The 19,143-nt window shown below is 54.8% G+C and overlaps 2 protein-coding genes across 2 annotated transcripts in view; both read right to left on the reverse strand.

Annotated features, from left to right (window-relative positions):
• LOC119100630 (kielin/chordin-like protein) overlaps nt 1–5,206 on the reverse strand; it is a 42,385-nt gene extending 37,179 nt beyond the window's left edge. Inside the window, exon 1 of the mRNA XM_037223706.1 lies at nt 5,088–5,206. Coding sequence (XP_037079601.1) covers nt 5,088–5,154 — 67 coding nt within the window. The 5' untranslated portion in view covers nt 5,155–5,206. The remainder of the gene's footprint in view (nt 1–5,087) is intronic.
• A 4,255-nt stretch (nt 5,207–9,461) lies between these two features.
• Nucleotides 9,462–17,893, reverse strand: LOC119100631 (uncharacterized). The gene is made up of 10 exons (XM_037223707.1): nt 17,859–17,893; nt 14,995–15,147; nt 14,453–14,581; nt 13,917–14,053; nt 13,247–13,421; nt 12,804–12,924; nt 12,209–12,435; nt 11,891–12,026; nt 9,669–9,820; nt 9,462–9,569 (listed from the first exon to the last, which is right to left on the reverse strand). The coding sequence occupies exons 2-10, from the start codon at nt 15,076–15,078 to the stop codon at nt 9,462–9,464; spliced, it is 1,269 nt and encodes a 422-aa protein (XP_037079602.1). The 5' UTR covers nt 15,079–15,147; nt 17,859–17,893.
• Nucleotides 17,894–19,143: the final 1,250 nt, after the last annotated feature.

Raw genomic sequence — 19,143 nt, forward strand, 5'->3', positions numbered from 1 at the left:
ATGTCCCAATTGCATGCCGGGCTTCTTTGTCGTCCAGCTTCGCCCCGAGAGAAACAGCGATCATTCCCTAGCCGGGAGAGCCGGTGACAATGGCATCCGTCCTGCGAATCAACTTCCTCTCACCAGCGCACAAATTGCCGGCGCATGTCTTATCTGCAAAACAACCCGTGCGTCAGCGACCGTTGTGGCAATGGTGATCGAAGGTCGGTATGTTTCTTAGAAAGTTAACGACTACGGCGCACTAAAAGACCATTCTTTCGTGGCGATTAGTCCCATAGCCTCAGGGCATGGGCTCTCTGTAAGCAAAACGATGGTTACGTTATTTGGAGATGAAGACTATTGCACCGAAAAAGCTGACATTTCAAGAAGAAAGGCTTTTGTCCAAACTTTGGATGTTGCATCGATGAATTGATTTTGTTTATGGTAATCAGGGCCTGAATACTATGAGCTTGGAGGACAAATTCCTCTGCGCATGAAAAGCTTGTTATTAATCGGCTTACTTTGGTGACCATCTGACTGCCCAGACACCTCACGAAGAAGACAAATCGCAACAAATCAATATTTCCACTTTGCCAATTCATCAGTGCTTTGCGGCAGACAGTTAGATAGGGCGATAGTTCGGAGGGCACAGTTGGGCAGTTTCAGAAAACGTTGAAGACCACTGTTTTAGCGTATCACTGGATTTTCCTAGTGCCGCAGGCCTGTGACGATGGGCGTCAGATTAAATAAACAAGCATTAGTGTATCGCTTGACAGAAGACAGACGTGGAGGCAGTCAGCTCCGGCGGGCCGTCACTATAAACAGCGTTTGTGCTGCTCTCCCCCTCCACGCCCGGCTAGTTGCTGCGTGTTCGCGCCATTAGTACCGCCACCGGACAGCTGACGAGACGTGATAGCGTGAGCCGGCCACAACCGCAGCTACCACGTCTGTCATCTGCTGACACAGCTGCTCTTCGTGAGGCATGCCGCGCGCACGCGGGAGCTCTCTGGCTTATGAAAGACCGCGGCCTCACTGTGGTTTAGTGGTGGACCCCACATCTACAGTCAATTTTGACTGAGCCACCGCGTAACGGCCAGACAACAGGCAAACCAGGCGCAACTGCCGCCGGCCTGCGTCCCGCCGCCGCTGGCCGGCAAGTGACGCCGGGTATGGCCCCGCAGCGCGACTGCAACATCCAGTAACGATTGGAATAGGCCTGTGCCGTCACATGTCAGGCTGCGTGACAGACGACAGCAGGCCCTGGCAGGATGAGTGCGGCAAAGCAAAGTCGTGCAGTAAAAGTGTGCATCGTGCGGGACTGCGTGGCATGATGAAGTCCTGCCTGCCTGATGGCACGTGGCTTCTTGACAAATGTTCTTCTTTACAGGCCTGTTTTGCATGCCTGGCTCAAAATGGTCTTGGCTTAGTCCGTCTTGAAGGGTGAAGAGGTTTACACTACGCACAAACTGCACATACTGCCTACCACTTGTTATCGTAATTTGCCATCGGTAATGACAACAGTCAATTTAAAAGAGCGTAAGGGTTTTGGTATTGTTTTTTGTCTTGTTGATGGCGTGCTAAACGTTGCCGTGTGAATGATGATAAAAGCTACATGACTGATTGCAAGTTATTATATGTATTATGCTCAGATCAGCATAAAGTTGCTTCAATTTAGGTTTACTCAAAGTACTCATCACGGGGTCAGTAAAGACGCCTTGTTCATATGAATCTCCAGATCAAATGGAGTACATCAGGAATGCTAGTGCAAACATTTTCAATAACTTGCGAGCTACGGGACATTTTTGGCAGCGCATTGGTGTTTCTGTCATATATTTTTTATAACCCAGCTAATGATATGATGATTATTGGGTTTTGGGGCCCGCCGACATCTACGACGATTTTGCGCCCACGACGGAGTGTTACCTGTCGAACCGGGTTTGTATATGGCTGAAGGCCTAGGGCTATGAACTCTCAGAAAAGTAAAAGTTTGCCCTTGTCAATAACATTTTTCATTTCCTAGAACGTCGCAATACCTAGGCGCTGAAGCACACCTTTCAAAACAGCGCCGACACCCGGCGTTGCGAAGCGGGCACGGGCTGACCATATGGTGTGCGGTTATGAGAACATCACAGCGAGGACACAGGTCTCTCTCTGACACAAAGTATGTACACGCGAATCGCAAGGAGCTTGCTTGGAGTCACAACGGAGATACAGTAACAACCAGGAAGTAGCAGACTTATGCCGAAGAAGCCAGCAAAAAACGGGAGTGACGCTAAAGCCAAGGAAACCACAAGAGACAATCCAGCAGCTAGAATGTGTAAGAAATTTAATACAGACCAATACCTAGGTAGGAAGTATGCAAGGGGATATAGGATTTAAGGCAGACGGAACGAACTGAACAGAAAGCAAAGCAATTGGAAAGGAATATACAGTTGAAAGACCTTCCAAATTGATGAATACATGCATACATACATACATACATACATACATACATACATACACATACATACATACACACACACGCAAACACATGTATAATGTATATATATATATATATATATATGTATATATATGTATATATATATATATATATATATATATATATATATATATATACATATATATATACTTTCTCTTAGGTAATATACGTTCCGCGGCAGCGGTCGCTCTAAAGATTCGGTGCCGTCGGAGGACAGAAAGAACCATGCTAAGCAATGCCACAAAGCTTTCGCCGGGAAGTTTTGCCGTCGACCGGGCAGTTGCCGTTCGTATGGCGGGGTCAGCGTTCACGGGGCATGCACTGCTTACCGCGGACGTTCATCCCAGGAATCCATCCAATCAAAACGCTTGGACCAGTCTGTCATTTTTTAAGCAGTGGACATGTAGGCGTCAGGTTTGCGGGCTCTAACATAGTGGGCCTGAATAAGTACCGACTTTGATAACTGTTATATATATATATATATATATATATATATATATATATATATGCATATATTTCTCAAAACCACCACAGAGTAAATAAACCGTCCATTTTTAAAACATGAATGCATGGTTTTTGCATAACCACCGTCCCTGATACCCGTTTCTATTAGTTCTTTTACAAACACGCACACACGAGATGATATTGGATGCCCCGCAAGCTAATATAAAATGCAAACACCCACGCCACCGCTTCGTGGGGAGGGAACAATATGACATGGAAGTCTGCCGGGCGTAAGACAATAAGCGAGGGCGAATACCGAAGGGAGACAGATATCCTGTCAGCTGTATTTTATCTATTCATTCGCAAATTGAACATCAATTTTAGTAGTGTGCAGGTCGCGCAGCCACGATTGTGTCCACTACATAGCACTGCGTAGTACACCAACGATGCTGTTGCGGTAATGTTGCATACAGTGGCACGCACATAAGACATCCACAGATTTCTTGACTCGCTTGCGCGTTACGTCCGACTTAGGCGTCCGCGTCGCTCACTTTGAAGCTTTTCTCCGTCTGCTCGGTTGCTTGCTTTTTGAATACCAAATTTTAAAAAGCTCAAGATGCCAGAAGATCCTTCATTCCGATCCCGGGACCTCGGAGATCCGTGACTCAGAGATCCACCCAGGGAGACTATTTTTGTGAATAAAGCACCCACCTGGCTTCGATGACCAGGTGACGTCACAGACGAGCACAGCCGACCAGACTCCGCGGTACCCGCGCCCGTCATGTGCCGGGACAGCTCAAAGCCGCCGTCCGGCTCGTTCGGCTGCTCAGCTCAGGACAAGAAGCCAGGTCATTACGTAATGTCACCGCCCTTGAAATGGTCAGATGCGATGTTCACAGCGCCCAAGCAGCGCTGAAGTCGAGAAGTTCAGGTCGCCCATCGAAGAACACCGCGTGCTGATTCAGGTGGCTGTGACGGCGGAAAGGCAAAACTAGGCCACACAGCCAGTACAATTGCGTGACAAGGTAAGATTTTGCTCGAGGAAAAGGCCTGGCGTGATAATTTCGTACTAGGTGATGGTACGCAACCGTCCTACTTATTATCCAAAGTCCTTTATTGCAGGCTTCTCAACATTTGCGCGCTAAAGCCATGTCCACTTGCCCTGCGTCAGAAGCGGATCCAAGACGGCCATGCGTGGGGCGTCGCGACACTGCAAAGCTGCGGGGCACGCACATTGATGAGGAGTGCAGAAAAGCCCTTTTACAAGATCTTGGAGAAAGTCGAACCCGATGAAAATGAACAGAAACATGTCATTTTCTATATAAGCTCAATGCTCTGACTTCACATCGAGAAGGTTTCTATTTTGGGCCGAGGACGATTGGACTTCGCAGCGGAGTCCATCCCGTCGTGAGGATACAGAAATGTAAGTGACCCTTCTTTGACCCTACGACCCTCTAATAACCCTAAATCGACTCAGATTGAGCCCATTCTGTGGCCAATAGTTGAGAATATGGACCCTTCTATGAGCCACATTAAAGTTAGTATAACACATTTTGTGACGACAGACCTTGACACCACGTTTGATGCGCAATTTTGGTGTTCATGAACTGGTCGTATGGACGCTGTCGTTACATTGCTATTCACATTTCAAAATTGAATCAGGACTGATCCGGTCAACGCGGTTTGCTCAGTGCGATCAATTTCAACTGGGTTCAACATATATTGCTTTCACGGAGTCGAGTACAATCCTAACAGCATGGCCCACAAGTTGGCCTAAAGCGCGTCCACCGAGGTCAGGTCGGCGAACATCTTCCGTTTCTCTCCGGCACGTACACCGCGCACAGCCGCTGCGCCTTCCCCTCCACGCGGGCCATGGGCGGTGGCACAATTTTTTGGCCGTGGGGAACGGCGACAGGGTTAGCCATGGGGGCCGAGAGAGCCCTCAAATTTTAATGCCGAGCGTTTAGGGTACCGCGTAGGATTTTGCGCGTTTACCCGCTTGACGAGAACTCGTGCACACTTGTCCGACAATTTCGGGTCTCTGTTACATAGCGGGGACAGTCCCCACGCTTCGAAAGTTGCAAGCACACATCTCCCACGTCTTTCGCGTCGTTGCCGCCTCTAACGCTAACCCCCGCTGCCCCATGTCGCGCACTTCGCCTCCCCTCCCGACGAGGGTTCTCACCTTGACAGAGAGCAGCGCCGACCAGAGCACACACCAGCACCACCCATGTAAGCGCCGCCGTGGCCATGGCTGAGCCAGCCTTTGTCACCACCGCCGGCTCGGGTCGCCCGCGTGTATATGCCTCCGCGCCGCGGCCGCCAGCGATCTGCCGGCAGCCGCCTGGTCGCTCGGTATAAACACCGCGCCGCGGCCCCCGGGGAGGGGAGTCGGTCACGTGGGCTGCCGGCGGGACTTTCCAGCGCTCCACGCGCCGGGCGGCGGCGCAGGCCCTGCCGGGACGGAAGAGACGGGCACAGGCGGGAGGAGGGGGAGGGGGCCCTACGACAAGGGGTGCAGTTTCTTATTCGGAAGAAAGTGGGTCAAATCCGGAAAAACTGTTTTTCCCACTCTCCTTCAAGTTAGTTTACGAAACTCAGTCTCTGTGAGTTTCAGATGCGCAGGAGGTGTAGGTCAATGCCGATAAGTGGCATCGCGGACAGGAGCTATTGAGCTGAGCTAGTTATTAAGCTGAGCTAGCTGAGCTATTGAGCTGTGGTGAGTGCTGCTCACCCCACAGTGTGGCGGCAGGAGACTGAAAACTGGAGATCTGACGGTGCAGTAGCCGATGTGCAACCGTCTTAGTAAGTAGCCAAAATCCTGTGACCCACGCCTTTGGTCGGTGTTATTGCTATTTATCGGCGCTTCCCACTACACTCGTGCCCGGGGGAGCACGAGGTTCGCCCGTCAAATGTCGCGCCTCCGAATCGCCTTGTCTCTCCTGACATGACGACCCGGAGACCAGCGGTCAGGGCTGGGACTCTCCTGGAGTCCGGGCCCAGAGTCCAGCGGTCAAGGCTAGGGCTCTCCTGGAGTCCGAACCCAGAGTCCAGTGGTCAGGGCTGGGACTCTGCCGAAGTCCGGACTCCGAGTCCAGCGGCCAAGGGTAGGACTCTCCTGGAGCCCCGGCCCAGAGTCCAGCGGTCAGGGCTGTGACTCTCCTGGAGTCCGGGCCCAGAGTCCAGCGGTCAGAGCTGTGACTCTCCTGGAGTCCGGGCCCAGAGTCCAGCGGTCAGGGCTGTGACTCTCCTGGAGTCCGGGCCCAGAGTCCAGCGGTCAGGGCTGTGACTCTCCTGGAGTCCGGGCCCAGAGTCCAGCGGTCAGGGCTGTGACTCTCCTGGAGCTCGGGCCCAGAGTCCAGCGGTCAGGGCTGTGACTCTCCTGGAGTCCGGGCCCAGAGTCCAGCGGTCAAGGCTCGTCCGTGACAGCGCCGGCTGATGACAGTCGGAGACAAATGGCGGACAGTGCACTGCACAGCGGGCCGGGGTAGCAGGCGCGTTGCCTGACCTTGCCTAGCCGGCGGAAGCATGCAGCCAAATGGCGCGTTCTGAGAAAGATGACCCGGGAAGACCGCTTCCGGGTATCGCGGACATCGCCATCATCACGGCTAGAGTATACAGAGCGCGCCGTACGCGACGGAGCGTACTGCGCTCAGCGTCGTGGCAGCCGTTTATCTACGTGTGTGTCGACGGTGGTCTTCGCTAGCTATCTCGGGAGTTGCCAGTGTAGCCGGCGATCCTGCCGACGTTTGTTATGGCACGTGGTTTCCAGCTGGCGCGTGGTGCTATTACCATGGAGAGACCGGGCGAGACCGACAGCACAGCACTGGCCCCAGGCATGAATAAGCGCTTATGGTATACGCCAGTCAGCTCTGGCCACACAAAAGCACCTGCACACGAAAGAAGCTAAAAATAATCGACATCGTCGTTTGGAGGCGTCTCTCAAGCGTCCATGCCATTGCCACATCCAGTTGGCTATGAGCTGGCCCCTATAAAAACGTAGCAGGCAGCCGTTCAAAAGAAACCGTTAATGAAAAGCCGAGGGAATGTCTCTCGCAGGTTTCCACGGCACTGTGCCGGCGTATTTCACACATCGGGCAAACCCACACACGACTGCTGGAAAGCCCCCCTGAGATGAGTCCCATGGGCGACGCCTGAGACTGAACTTGCTGTCGCTCTCTGCAGTTGCAGTTCTTTTACAACCACCTGCTGGCAAAGGCTCCGTAAACCTAACCAAAAACAAAAAAACGGTTGTGATAAAGTGGATAAACCTAACCATACCAGCTGCCGGCTGACAGGTGGGCGTGCCAATATGTCTACACATTGTGGAGCAAGCGCGCTTGCCGGGAAGTGTCCAGTGTCCATCAGACCGTCCCGTGTAGCCATCACACCGTTTCATGGGCCCATCAGACTGTTCCGTGTTGCCATCAGACTGTTCTGTGTGCCCATCAGACCGTTCCGTATGGCCATCAGACCGTCCCGTGTGGCCATCACACCGTTCCGTGTGGCCATCAGACCGTTCCGTATGGCCATCAAACAGTTCCGTGTCGCCATCAGACCGTTCCGAGTGGCCACCAGACCGGTGCGTGTGGCCATCACGCCGGTCCGTGAGGCCAACACGTTGAGTGCTGCCATCTATCGGACACAAGCGGAGTGATGCTGGTCGAGGGTCGCGCGGCACACCACGGGCCAGGACTCGGTCGTCCGAGTCTGTCCCTTTGATTGCACCCCAGCCAGCGGAGCTGAGACAGAGCAGTGGGTCGACGAGCGCGGCGCAAGTGTATTCACCCGACTTTCGGAATGTACGAGAGTTTGAGTATCACTAAGTATGCTTTGCTTTTATCAGTTTGCATCAATAGTTAATGCTAACCATTCACATAGACATGCCATCAAATACCAGCTTCACCTTTGTTTTCGTGATGGCACGTACTCCCCAGGCAATGAGTCGAAGTCCGAAGCGACCCACCGCCACCCAATGCTTCAGAGTCGATCTCCGAAGTGACCCACCGCCATACAATGCTTCAGAGACCGTATGTGGTTGGCACGTGTTGGAACACTCACCGCACATACACGCGTCCTGTTAGCACATGTAATGTCAGCACAAGCTGCAAGCATCAGTCTTCCCGACATTTCTGAGGACGTGCCCACATCGGCGGTGCTCACAGGGGCCGCTTCCTTTCCCCATTATTTGTCTCGGACGGGGATGGCCAAAGGTCATCTCGTGAGCGATCGGCACACCAGCAGGTGCGCTTGCGGGTTGCAGAGGTCGTTCGGGAACTTTTTTGGCGGTTCAAGCTCCACGGCAGCGATATTTCTACTGCCTAACTTAACGGTTCAAATGGAAACGAGCTTCGTCTGACCGCCAAATCTGCTGCAGCCAGGCAGCCCTCTTGATGAAAAATACCGCAATGCTCGCCGTGGACTTCAGCGTGAGCGACCATTCATCGTGCGCAGAGAACAACTGTCTGTTTAAGAATCCTGAAAAAATCCGCTGGAAGCTCACCCGCCAAGTTAGCTTGCGTTGACTCAGCGTGCGGCGCTTGGCAAGAGTAGGCCACTTCAACCAATCTGTATTTGCAGCAGCGGCAGCACCCTAATAAGCGCCCGGCGGACCGTATACAAGAGGTAGACACCCGTTAAGGCTCTGACTGCCATTGGTCGTCCCAACCGGGGGCTACTTTACTCTATGCGTGAGCTGAGAGTAGCTCTTTAGCAATGAAGCATGGTGAGACGGATAACACGACGGATGAGCCGGATGAGTTTGGCAGCATGATTCGGCGGTGATCTCCCAGGCACTCATCTGGATGAGCGGTACACATTGATCCAATCACAAGCGAATCAGGTACATCACGGCGTACGGAGACGCCACAAGTTGCGAGTATTCTAACTCAGGCGGCCGAACGGCCGTCGGGAACTGCATCAATCAGCTTGTGACTGTAACAAATCTCCAGGTGTACTGCAAGGTTACTCAAACATTTCAGACAATTATGCGTGTTCATTTGCCTCCTCCCACCATAGAGGCAGCGGCGGGACGGGCTACCACGCACGACCTTGAGTGTTTGTCTCCAAGACACACACGATTCACCTGGTCGAGGCATGCGGTGGACGGCAAAGATAAAAAATGAGTTCAGTCTGGAAAACATGTAGCATAAGACACACACACACATGCAGCAAATTCGTATAAAATACAGTGCAAGTCGCGCGTAAGCGTAAGCGAAAACCCGTCTTACCCAAACAAACTTTCTGTGCGTTTTAAATCCATTGGAAAGATCCTCACTGATATTAACAGTAATTCACCGCGAAAAGTTCATAACTGCAGCAAATCATGAGGCAAAGCCAAACTTCAACATGTCTCACAACCCCGCTAACGACTAGATATAGCGTAATCCCACATCTCAATGCCATAAGTGATAAAGCCGGCAGTGCAGCATGAAATTGTACCGGAGGCTCTACTTGCAATAGACTTGGTCTCGCCTCCCAAATCAATATCACGTGGATTCACCGTTGTGAGTTCTACTGACCAGACCTTTGTACTCTGAAGAGGTCGCTGGCCGAGTCTTCACAGTTTCGTGACGTTGCGCATGTAGCGCGCAAAGCGCGGATGGAGCCAGCGGTTCACCACCCATCTCCACAGCCGCTCCTCAATGAAGCGCAGCTCCCCGTTGTACTGGACGTTGGTCGCGCCGTCGAGACAGCGCGGCGGAGTGCGCACGCTCACTGCCGCCGCTGCCGGCCTGCTCATCCGGCGGGCCAGCAGCACGCGCACCTCCGTTACGCCCGAGTGCAGCAGATACCCGGTGAGCAGGTGGTGCGCCAGCAGAGAGTAGTCGCGCGAGGCGGCGGCCGGTGCGGCCGGGCTAGCCTCGTCCGGATCCGGCGGGAGCGCGCTCGCGCCGTCTCGCGGGGCCGTGCGCTCGTCTGCAGGATGGCGCAGCAGCAGGTCAGGAGAGGCGCCACCAGACGTGGGGGGGAAGCCCGTCACTGTAGGCCGACGAACGACCACTCCCCAGTGCAGTGCCTTGCAGCGACAACGTCGCAGAAAATGACGTGACGACAGCCGTTACTGGACGCTATCACAACAGCCGGATGTGCCAGGCTTTCCCACAGCCCATGACCGGTGGGGCTGGATCCACGGGAAGAGGCAGAGTGCACGATCAAGTGAGCAGGCCGTGTCGTTCGGTGACATCGTGCCAGGTCACACCTTTACGTGATGTCCCGATATTGCACGATATTTGAACACCACACCAGTATACTACACGGAACCAGAGCGCTGGATCAGCCGGGTAATCGGGTCAGGTCAGCGGGCAGCACAAGAATCAGCACGTCAGGCCTGGGAGCAGGGATGTGCAATGTGCGTATCAGGACACGACGGGACAGGGCCGTTCCAGTCGAACAAGACGTCAGCACCAAAGCCTGTGGACCACGGGGGCGTGCCGAACTGAGCGTCGCAGACCACACGTCTCTTGATGCGCTCAGTCGAGCACATGTCGTCCAAGACGCAAACAGTCCCAATCACTACGTGCAGAGCAGCCCAAGTCACTGGCGGTCAGACAGGAATGCGGCTGGAGCCGAGTGAAGTGGACAGGAGTGAAATGGAGTGAAGTGAAGTGGAGTGGAGTGGAGTAGAGTGGATTGCAGTGTAGTGGATTGGATTGGATTGGATTGGATTGGATTGGAGTGGAGTGAAGCGGGGAGGTTGGCGGCCCCACCCCACGCAAAGGTCACAGCAGCAGCGCAGCAGGCCGCAGGGACCGGGTGAACGAGAGTGTGGCTTGGAAACGGCACAATGGACAGGAGCATGGAAGAAGGTGAGCAAATCCGAACAACGCTTTCTCTGCAGCACTGCAATATCACCCCCAATTTGGACTCCCCAATTCAATGAGATGAAAAAGGTAAAACCTGCTTTGTGCAAAAGGTGGAAAGACACAGGTTAAGGACGCGTTGACCTTGACGACTCTCCATTGCAGTGACACGAGACTAATGGGGCCAGACAGAGGACAACACGGACGATGCAGCCGCCAAAAGCGTAGGTTACTGTGTGCAGGCGGTCTGTCCTGTGGCGCGCATAGCACGGATCCGCCAGTTTGGGACGATTTTAGGCGTTAAAGGCAGATTTTGGCAGCCAGAGGGGACGGATACGTGAACCTAATTGCCCGGTGTAAGCAAATGTACCGGCTACAACTCCCAGACGGATCTCCAAACTGTCCACCCCTGACGGCGGGCGTCACTTGGTCACCGAAAAACAGCCACTGCTAACTTTTTCGGAGTCGACTTCAAGTGCAAAAGGCTGGGGGCAGAACCCAGGAAGATTGGGCCATACAACTGCAAAGGTGCGCATTCCTGCTCACTGTGAACACCATTCACCAAAATATTTGCGCATTTTGCAATACTTCTGTTATCGTAACAATTATCTAACGTCACAAAATGCGTCTGATGAGTTAAGTAGTGGAACTTTAAGGAGACGGCCCCGGGTAAAGGGGTGCCCGGCAGTGATAGCAACTTTTCGAGAGGCTCGTCGTTTTTCACAGCTCATTTATAGAAGGGTTATAGGGTTACAGCACATTTATAGCTCAGGGTTATAGAACTTAAAGAAAACTTTGGTCTTAGGCGATTTTTCGCAATGGTGGCAGATTTTGACATCCAGAAAGGACGCCGCACCAACCGCATGAAGAGAGGCTGAATGAGTTTTGCTGCATGACAATGTAATTCCCAACACAGCGAATTACTGAATCCCCGAAAATGTTGCGGTGGTCACTGAACAATAATCGCTCTATTTCGGTCACTCTCCAAAACTGGACAGCCATAGCGAACTCCCTTACCCCGTTGTTTCTTCCCGCCCGTTGTCCATCCCTCATCACGCAAATACTTGGCTCAAAAGCAAACAAGCTCAACGCAACCACCCGAGCGGCCGCCACGGACAGCAGCACACACACAAGCCGCTCCCAGACACCGGCCGCCATCCGAGGCGGCAGGGCGGCGAAAGCTCACCGTCCGCGTCGACTCCGTTGACGGCAAACGGCCGCTTTCGGGCCGGACTGGCCGGCGGCGACTGACTGCACCGCTTGCGGCCCGCCGCCGCGCCGGCGACGTCCTTCGATCTCTCGCCGTTCGCCGCGAACGACACCTGCAACCGCCGCCAGCGTCCGTCATGACACGAGTCGAAGCTTGTGCCCGCGACCGGGACCGGCGCCGCGCTCATCCCACCGCCACACAAGGCGTGGCCGGGTGCGACCGGGACCGGCGCCGCGCCCGCCCTCATCATTGTCGACACGCGCGTCCAGCGGCGGACCAGACGGCTCTGCGCACCTGCGGTCCGGCAGACCAGCTGTTCTCATTCTCGGTGCAGGCGGGCGACGGCCGCCGCGCGTCCCGCCGTTCGGGCATCAGGTAGGTGTCCGCCAGCACCTGCAGCGACAGCTGGGCCGGCCGCAAGCGACCGTAGCGCGACTCCAGCAAGCCGGCCGCCGTCCAGGCGCACAGCCAGGCCGGCCGCAACGAGCACAGCAGCTCCTCCACAGCGGCCGGCGGCAGGTCTGCGGCCCATCCACGCTCGGTGTCAGGTCAGAGAACAGGGCCGGCACGGTCGCAGCGGGACATAATGGGTGGGAAGCCTAGAAGACTACGCCACGGGAGGGACGGGGAGAAACGGAAGACATGGAAGGCATGGTAACAAGCGAGATGGGGCTAGGCAGAAGAGCGCTACAAGACCGACGGCCAGGGTTCTATGAAAGATGGGACCATGCGAGGGTTGGGAGCATACGATTACACCCAAAATGAGACCACACCAAAAACGCAATAAAATAGCACCATCTGTTCCAGATATGTTAAAGCGGACACCTAATGAAGGGGGGGGGGGGCAGAGGGGGAGACCCGTCGCCCTGGCTGGTCACAGAACACACACCTGCGTTCTCCACGGTCCTGGCCAGCTCCATAGCCAGCTCCTTCATGCCCTCACTGACTTTGGGGAAGTCCTCGCGTTCAGAGCTGATCTGCACCAGGCCGGCCGCCATAGCCATCAGTCTCTGTCACAGTCGACAGCGGGGTCACGTCACGCGGAGAGGTCGGCACGCGGCCCGAAAGCGCGACCGTAGGTGTGTCACGGCCGCGCGCCGTGTCGAAGAGAGTCCATATGTCATGACAACGACAGTGACACGGAACAAAATGCTCAGGATTGGCAAGAATTGAACTATGCGTTTGAAAAACGGTATGCCGCCGTTGTTCTGCGCTTTAAACCGATGCAGACAACACCATACAGCTCTGTGCAGAGAGCTGCGAGACCACCGTCGTCAGCCCGCGGCGGCGGCGGCGGCGGCGGTGGCGCGAGCGTCGCAGCCGGCGTCTCACCAGCAGCAAGAGCCGCATGGTCATGTCGGCCGGGCCGACGTGCGCGGTCACCAGCCACTGGCAGATGCTGGCCGTGTCGTGGCGGCTGAAGCCCGGCTCGCCGCACGGCCAGACCACGTGCGCCAGCAGCGGGCGCCCCGCTGGCCGCCCCTGCAGCCGCCGGGCCGCGAGCGCACTGTCGGGCACGGACCGGTCTGTCGGTCAACACTGGCACCGCACAGGCCACCGAGCAGGCCGCCGCTCAGCTGTCGCCACCCGAGGCAGATCAGCGCAGCCCGGCATCACCGACTCACGCGCGCAAGGACACGGCTCGTGCCAGTCTGCGACACAGACGGGCGGCCAGCGCTCAGCCACCGAACGGAGGACACGGACGAGGCTCGCCAAAAAGAACAGCCCAAACCAACGACCAGCAGACCAAAAGGGCAAGTGATTGCGAAAGGGGAAACATGGCATCTAAGCACGACGATAATGGATTGCAGTTTGCACAGGACACTAACATGCCGAAATCCCGCTGCAAAGCAGGATCCGCCGAATTGAATGAGTCAGAGTGGCCCCGCTCCGATTACGGAGAGCCCGTTCCGGCCCGGCCCGGGCCTCAGGCGGCGGCTGCGGTCAACTGCGACCCGGAGGTCACACAGCAGCTCGCTCCGAGACGCCCCGCCACACAGACCTGCTGCTCCAGGCCGTCATGTCCTCCTCTAGCAGCGTCACCAGGAAGTCGAAGAACTCGGTGAGCGGCACGTGACAGCGCGATGGCAGTCCGGCGTCCAGGCAGCGGCCCCTCGCCTTCTCCAGCACGTACGCGATCTGCCGGCAGCCAGAGCGCAGCCGATCAGCGCAACTGCACTGCCGGGTCTGGACCGTGGCGTCTCCGGCGGCCACTAATCACGCCGCGTTCGTCGTCAGCCAGAGATCACGAGGCGCGATGTGACTGCTGGCTTACAGTGGGCCTGCTGTTGGCTCGAAAGCACCAGACTGGTACGTTCAGCCCTGACAACAAAGCTTCCGGCTCAACCGTTGGCACAGCTGCCTGGTCTACTCCTGCTCCCGGCTCCTGCATCGGGCTTTCCTGCCCGTCGGCCCAGCAGAGCGGCCCGCGCCGGCTGAACACCTCTCCCTTGTGCCCCTTCGCACCGACCACACCTCCACCAACGACACCCGCAACCGAGAACGCCTGGCCAGTGGCCACCAGCGCCGTTCACCCACCGGGACAGAGTCGACCGCGAGCGCGTCATACCACACAGCGCGCATGGCCTGTGAGTGTGGCGCGTGGTACCCGGCCACCACGCGGAGCAGGCGCAGACAGCGGCGCAGCAGTGTCTCGTCCTCCGACACCTGTCGACGGGCCAGCGCTGGGTCAGTGAGGGGGGGGGGGGGGGGCAGTCAGTGCGCGGCACTCATGCAGCTGCAGCACGCGGGGTGATGAGTGATACGTGAAGCAGCGATGAGCGAATTCAAGCTCACTTTACTGAATCGTATGAAAGTGAGTAGTCACGAGGTCGCTGGGGTGGCTAAAGTAACTGTCGTGCTCAACTATGGAGAGCTTTTGCATTATCACTACAGCATTACATGAATAAAAAAACTTATTAATACACACAATGAGCCTGTACGGCAAACAGGACAAACGTGCACTTCACTAACACATGTCTAAAGGCTCTTTCAGAGGTCCTACATGTGTACTGGAGGTGGCGGCGGCCTGCAGAGCACCGCGGGCAGCTGCCGCTGCCGCCCCCGCGGCCGGCGCTCACCAGCATGATATCGTGCACCAGGTAGCTGAGCTCGTGCTGCGGCGGGTAGGAGTCGTGCGACACGAACACCTCCAGGCAGTCCATCTTCTTCTCGGTCTCTTGAAGGCTTCTCAACACGTTTTTGTACCTCAAGCAAAAGGGGGTGCCGCCATCCTGGGCGAGCCACACGACACGGTCAATTGCGGAGGGCGAAGCTGGCGCACCGGAAGAGTCGACACCCGAGGATGGGACGGCGTCACAGGGCCAAGTCAGCAACTGAGGAGATCGAAACCACAGCCCAGTGAAGAAAGTCCGTTGGCTTCGAGTCAGGACAGAGTCAACACTGTAGGACACAAAGGGCAGGGCGATGCCGGCAATTGCTGACAGATGATTCGTGACCGAGTCGGCACCATGGGGCGCAATCGCTGCACGGCAAATAGTCAGCTTGTAACTGAGAAGTAGAAGCCAGAACAGGGAGGCAAAGCCGGCACTGTTCAGCTCAGGTCCCCTCCCCCCCCGCGCTTGGCAGGCGGTTCGGTCGCAGCGCAAGAGCGGAGCATCTCACGTTCTCAGCAACACGACGAGATACAGAGACGCCGGTAACCAGTCAGGTTTTGGGGCGCGCTTGACATCTTCAGTGTTACCCCACACACACGCACACGCACACGCACACGCACAAATGCACATGTGCACGCGCACACACACACACACACACACACACATGTGCACGCGCACGCACGCAAGCACGCAGTGTCATCACATTGGGTGATAGGATTACTGACAATGCGGTGTAAGATAACAGGCTGAGTGTAGTCGAGCAATAGAATTCTGCCTGATACGCAGAGTTCGCCACATTAGGGAACAACTGAGGAAACAGGAAATGGGGTCCTCATGGCATTTCGACGATGCCTGGATGCAATCATGCTATATCATGAAAAACCCGAAAACATCACCCTCACCTGCAACTCGCGGTAGCATGCCACGTGCAACCAAATGTGATGATGATGATGATGATGATTTGGGGTTTGGGGCGCATCGATTGCTGCAGGTCATGCAGCGCCCATAACCATCCTTTTATGCAGAGCCGCAAATCAGGCAAGTGTATCAATCAGGTCACCCTTTAAAGCCTTGATGATCAGGCCTGGTTTCATGATGAAAAGATTACTGGGGAATCTACAGCGCGAAGAAACTGGAACACAACCAAACTCGACAGCGTGTGGACAATCCCCTGAAAAGTGGCAAAGCGTGCGACTCTGGACGTTGAGTCCGAAAAACTGCACTCTCGTTGCAGCAAGGTGACGGCAAGCGACGAGTATGTGATGCACGGTCGGCGGGTCAGAGCATCCACTACAGCATGGTCTGTCGCCAGCCAATGACAGGTAAAGGTGCGTAGCATGTGTGGCCTATGAACAACCGGCAAAGAGCAACTTCCTCCCTCCTACTGTCGCGAAAACACGACTGCGATAGTCAAATACGGGGTTTCACTGACTTTGGCTGGTTGGCGCTCCAAGTTCCAGTGGAACTGCCATCGCTTCTGCATAAAAGAAGACACTGCGGGGTTCATGGCTTGAGCTGGCAGTGGTGCCCCTGGGAATGCGTGCCCCTGTCGTAGCGAGCTTTGCTGCCGCGTCATCGAGATCATTTCCGCAGATCCCCAAGTGACTTGGGATACAACGCAGTGCGACCGTTTTTCCTGCTTGATCTAGTGAGCTTAGACGCGAAGAATGTCCTGGACCAGTGGATTTAGCGAGAAGAAGCCACCAACAGCCAGGATGCTGCTCAAGGAGTCGGAAAGAATCAAATGCAAATTGCTATCGTCTACTTCAATAAAGCAGAGAGCTTTCCTGGTGGGTATAAGCTCGGAAGTAAAGACCGACGCGTGTGCAGGCAGTGTGAATGACCGTGTTGTGGATCCGCACACAAAAGCGCACCCTACATCTGCATCCGTCTTTGAACCATCCGTATAAGTCATCATGTATCCGTCAAAGGAGGCTATGTGCCCCCAGGCTGCACCTTTAACTTCCGTTATGAGAACGCATTGCTTTTGCATGTTTAATAGCGAAACATCCCCTCTTGGCGATGCTAGCTCCCAGAGAGCATTCTTCATGAGTTTAAGTCTGATGACACGTTGTGGTTGACGCCGCTCGCGTCTAGAAGTTCTCACATTCGTACACAAAAGGGGGAAGTCTATGGCGACCGTTGAAGTAGAAAGTCTCCATAAGCTACGCGACAAAAACTGCTTGTTGGTAGGATGATCTGGGAACTGCGCCAGCTTGCACGTGTAGCGCAGGCCCATCACCTGCCTTCGCAATGCTAGTGGGGGCTCGCGGGACTCCATCAGAAAACTATCTTTGGGCGGTGTTCGAAAAGCCCGTGGCGGTACGTAGCGCAGCGTGGTGCACCGTTTTCAAAGCACGTTCAATCAGGTCTGATGTACCGTCATAGATAAAACAGCCGTCGTCAAGTTTTGAACGGATCAGCGAGCGGTACGGCGAGCGTTCTCCAATGAGCAATGCATGATGTACGTCCCACGCACCTTAGGATGTTAAGGGATTTTAAACATTTGTCGCGGAGAAGGAGAGTGATGAGTGGGCCGGATGCGGGAAAGCGGGTAATGGGAAGGGAGCGGGCGGACCAAGGGGGGGGGGGAGCTCACGTACCGGCAGGGCCCCTATGCCCTGAGAGAAACAGCTCGCGCTGTCCACCTGTCACCGGATCTGGGACCCGAGGGGGCGCTAGTCCCCTACACCGGCCGAAGCCGGTGCCCCCGAAGGCAACCATGTGGTGTCGTCATTCAACCAAGAACAAGTCCCGATCCGTTCCGTTAGCTGACGGCCTGGCTGGCTGGGTGTGCGCCGCCCGGGGCTCGATCGCCCGACACTGACCTGTAACTGACCCTCGTCCGGCGGCGGCGGCGCGTACACGGGCGGCCGCCGCAGGCGCCGCTGGACGGCCTCTGCCACGCTCAGCTTCAGGTGGTCCGCCGTGGTGACCTCCGAGAACGGCGCATGGGGAGGCGGCAGCGTCCGGTATGGCGGTGGTTGGTCCGGCGGCAGGTAGCCCACAGGCAGGCAGCAGCGCACCGGAGGCTGCGCTGCTGCAGCACGCGGCGAGCTCGCCACCGACGTCTGCCGCGAGACCATCATCCCATCTGGCGGGCGTCACAACAAATATTGCAATGGGGGCAAGCAGGATGACTTTATGCCACTCTTTCAGACACTGAGGTGCATAGCCAATGTTGGAATGTGATGATGTATGGGACTACATCATGGAAAGCACAGAATCACAGCCTATAATGCTTTGGGGCAGGTCCTAGATATTGTGTTGTAACACAACTCCATGCAAGAATAGAAAAATTGTATAATGGCTATCAAGCCTTTAGATTTATGCATTTAAATATAAAAATATCAACAACTCAAGAAATACACTTTGTCATTTTACCCAGAACATAGGCACCATTGATCCATGAAAAAGACTAGTGTGAGGACATCTTGAAATTGAGCTATTCCAACAAAACCCACTCAGATGCAGTGCAAAGGGAGATATTATTTATGGGTGTGTGTATGTGAGTGTATGTGGATGACCATCAACATTTGTGTGTGTGCATGTGTGTGTCCACTGCCAAAGATACATCACTTATACATAGATCAATTGATTTAGACCATAAATACTAAATGTGAGCCATGAATGTATACAAACATTCTTAGTTTCTCTGGCCTGGGTATGAGCTTTACAGACAACTGGTCTGCTGTGCAGTACAACTAATGCTTGTGAATGTCCTGTTAGGAAATGCTGTACCATCACATCTGTAGAATGGCTGCTCACAAGCCACCACTTGTGTAAAAGAATGGTTACTTTCTATAACAGCCAAGGCCATACATCACAAAGCATAAATTCTGATAGGTACCAGTCAGTATGCAGAAAGTGGCAGATCTCAAGACCTTGTTGGGGAAGGGCTGCTGCAATATTTTGGTTTTAAGGTAGTTTTTTATTTTTTGGACAGATTCACTGAAATGGGGCAACTTATGATATTATGGGGCAGCTCATGTGATCTTGAGGCAGGCTGTGAACTGTGGCACTGGCCACAGTGGACTGTGTCTGTGTAAACAACTACCTATTGCATATATGTTTCAGGTATTCATATTGTTAAAAAGATTTGAACTGTTTCCC

This window comes from Pollicipes pollicipes, unplaced genomic scaffold (assembly GCF_011947565.3).
Source record: "Pollicipes pollicipes isolate AB1234 unplaced genomic scaffold, Ppol_2.1 Scaffold_4881;HRSCAF=5763_pilon_pilon_pilon, whole genome shotgun sequence".
NCBI lineage: Eukaryota > Metazoa > Arthropoda > Thecostraca > Pollicipedomorpha > Pollicipedidae > Pollicipes > Pollicipes pollicipes.

Excerpts from the sequence above, each read along its gene's own strand:
- LOC119100631 (XM_037223707.1), bottom strand. The coding sequence starts at position 15,078 with ATGGACTGCCTGGAGGTGTTCGTGTCGCACGACTCCTACCCGCCGCAG. Across the intron at positions 13,422-13,916 it reads ATGACGGCCTGGAGCAGCAG|TGCGCTCGCGGCCCGGCGGC; the intron begins GTCTGTGTGGCG and ends CGTGCCCGACAG. Across the intron at positions 12,436-12,803 it reads CAGGACCGTGGAGAACGCAG|ACCTGCCGCCGGCCGCTGTG; the intron begins GTGTGTGTTCTG and ends GATGGGCCGCAG.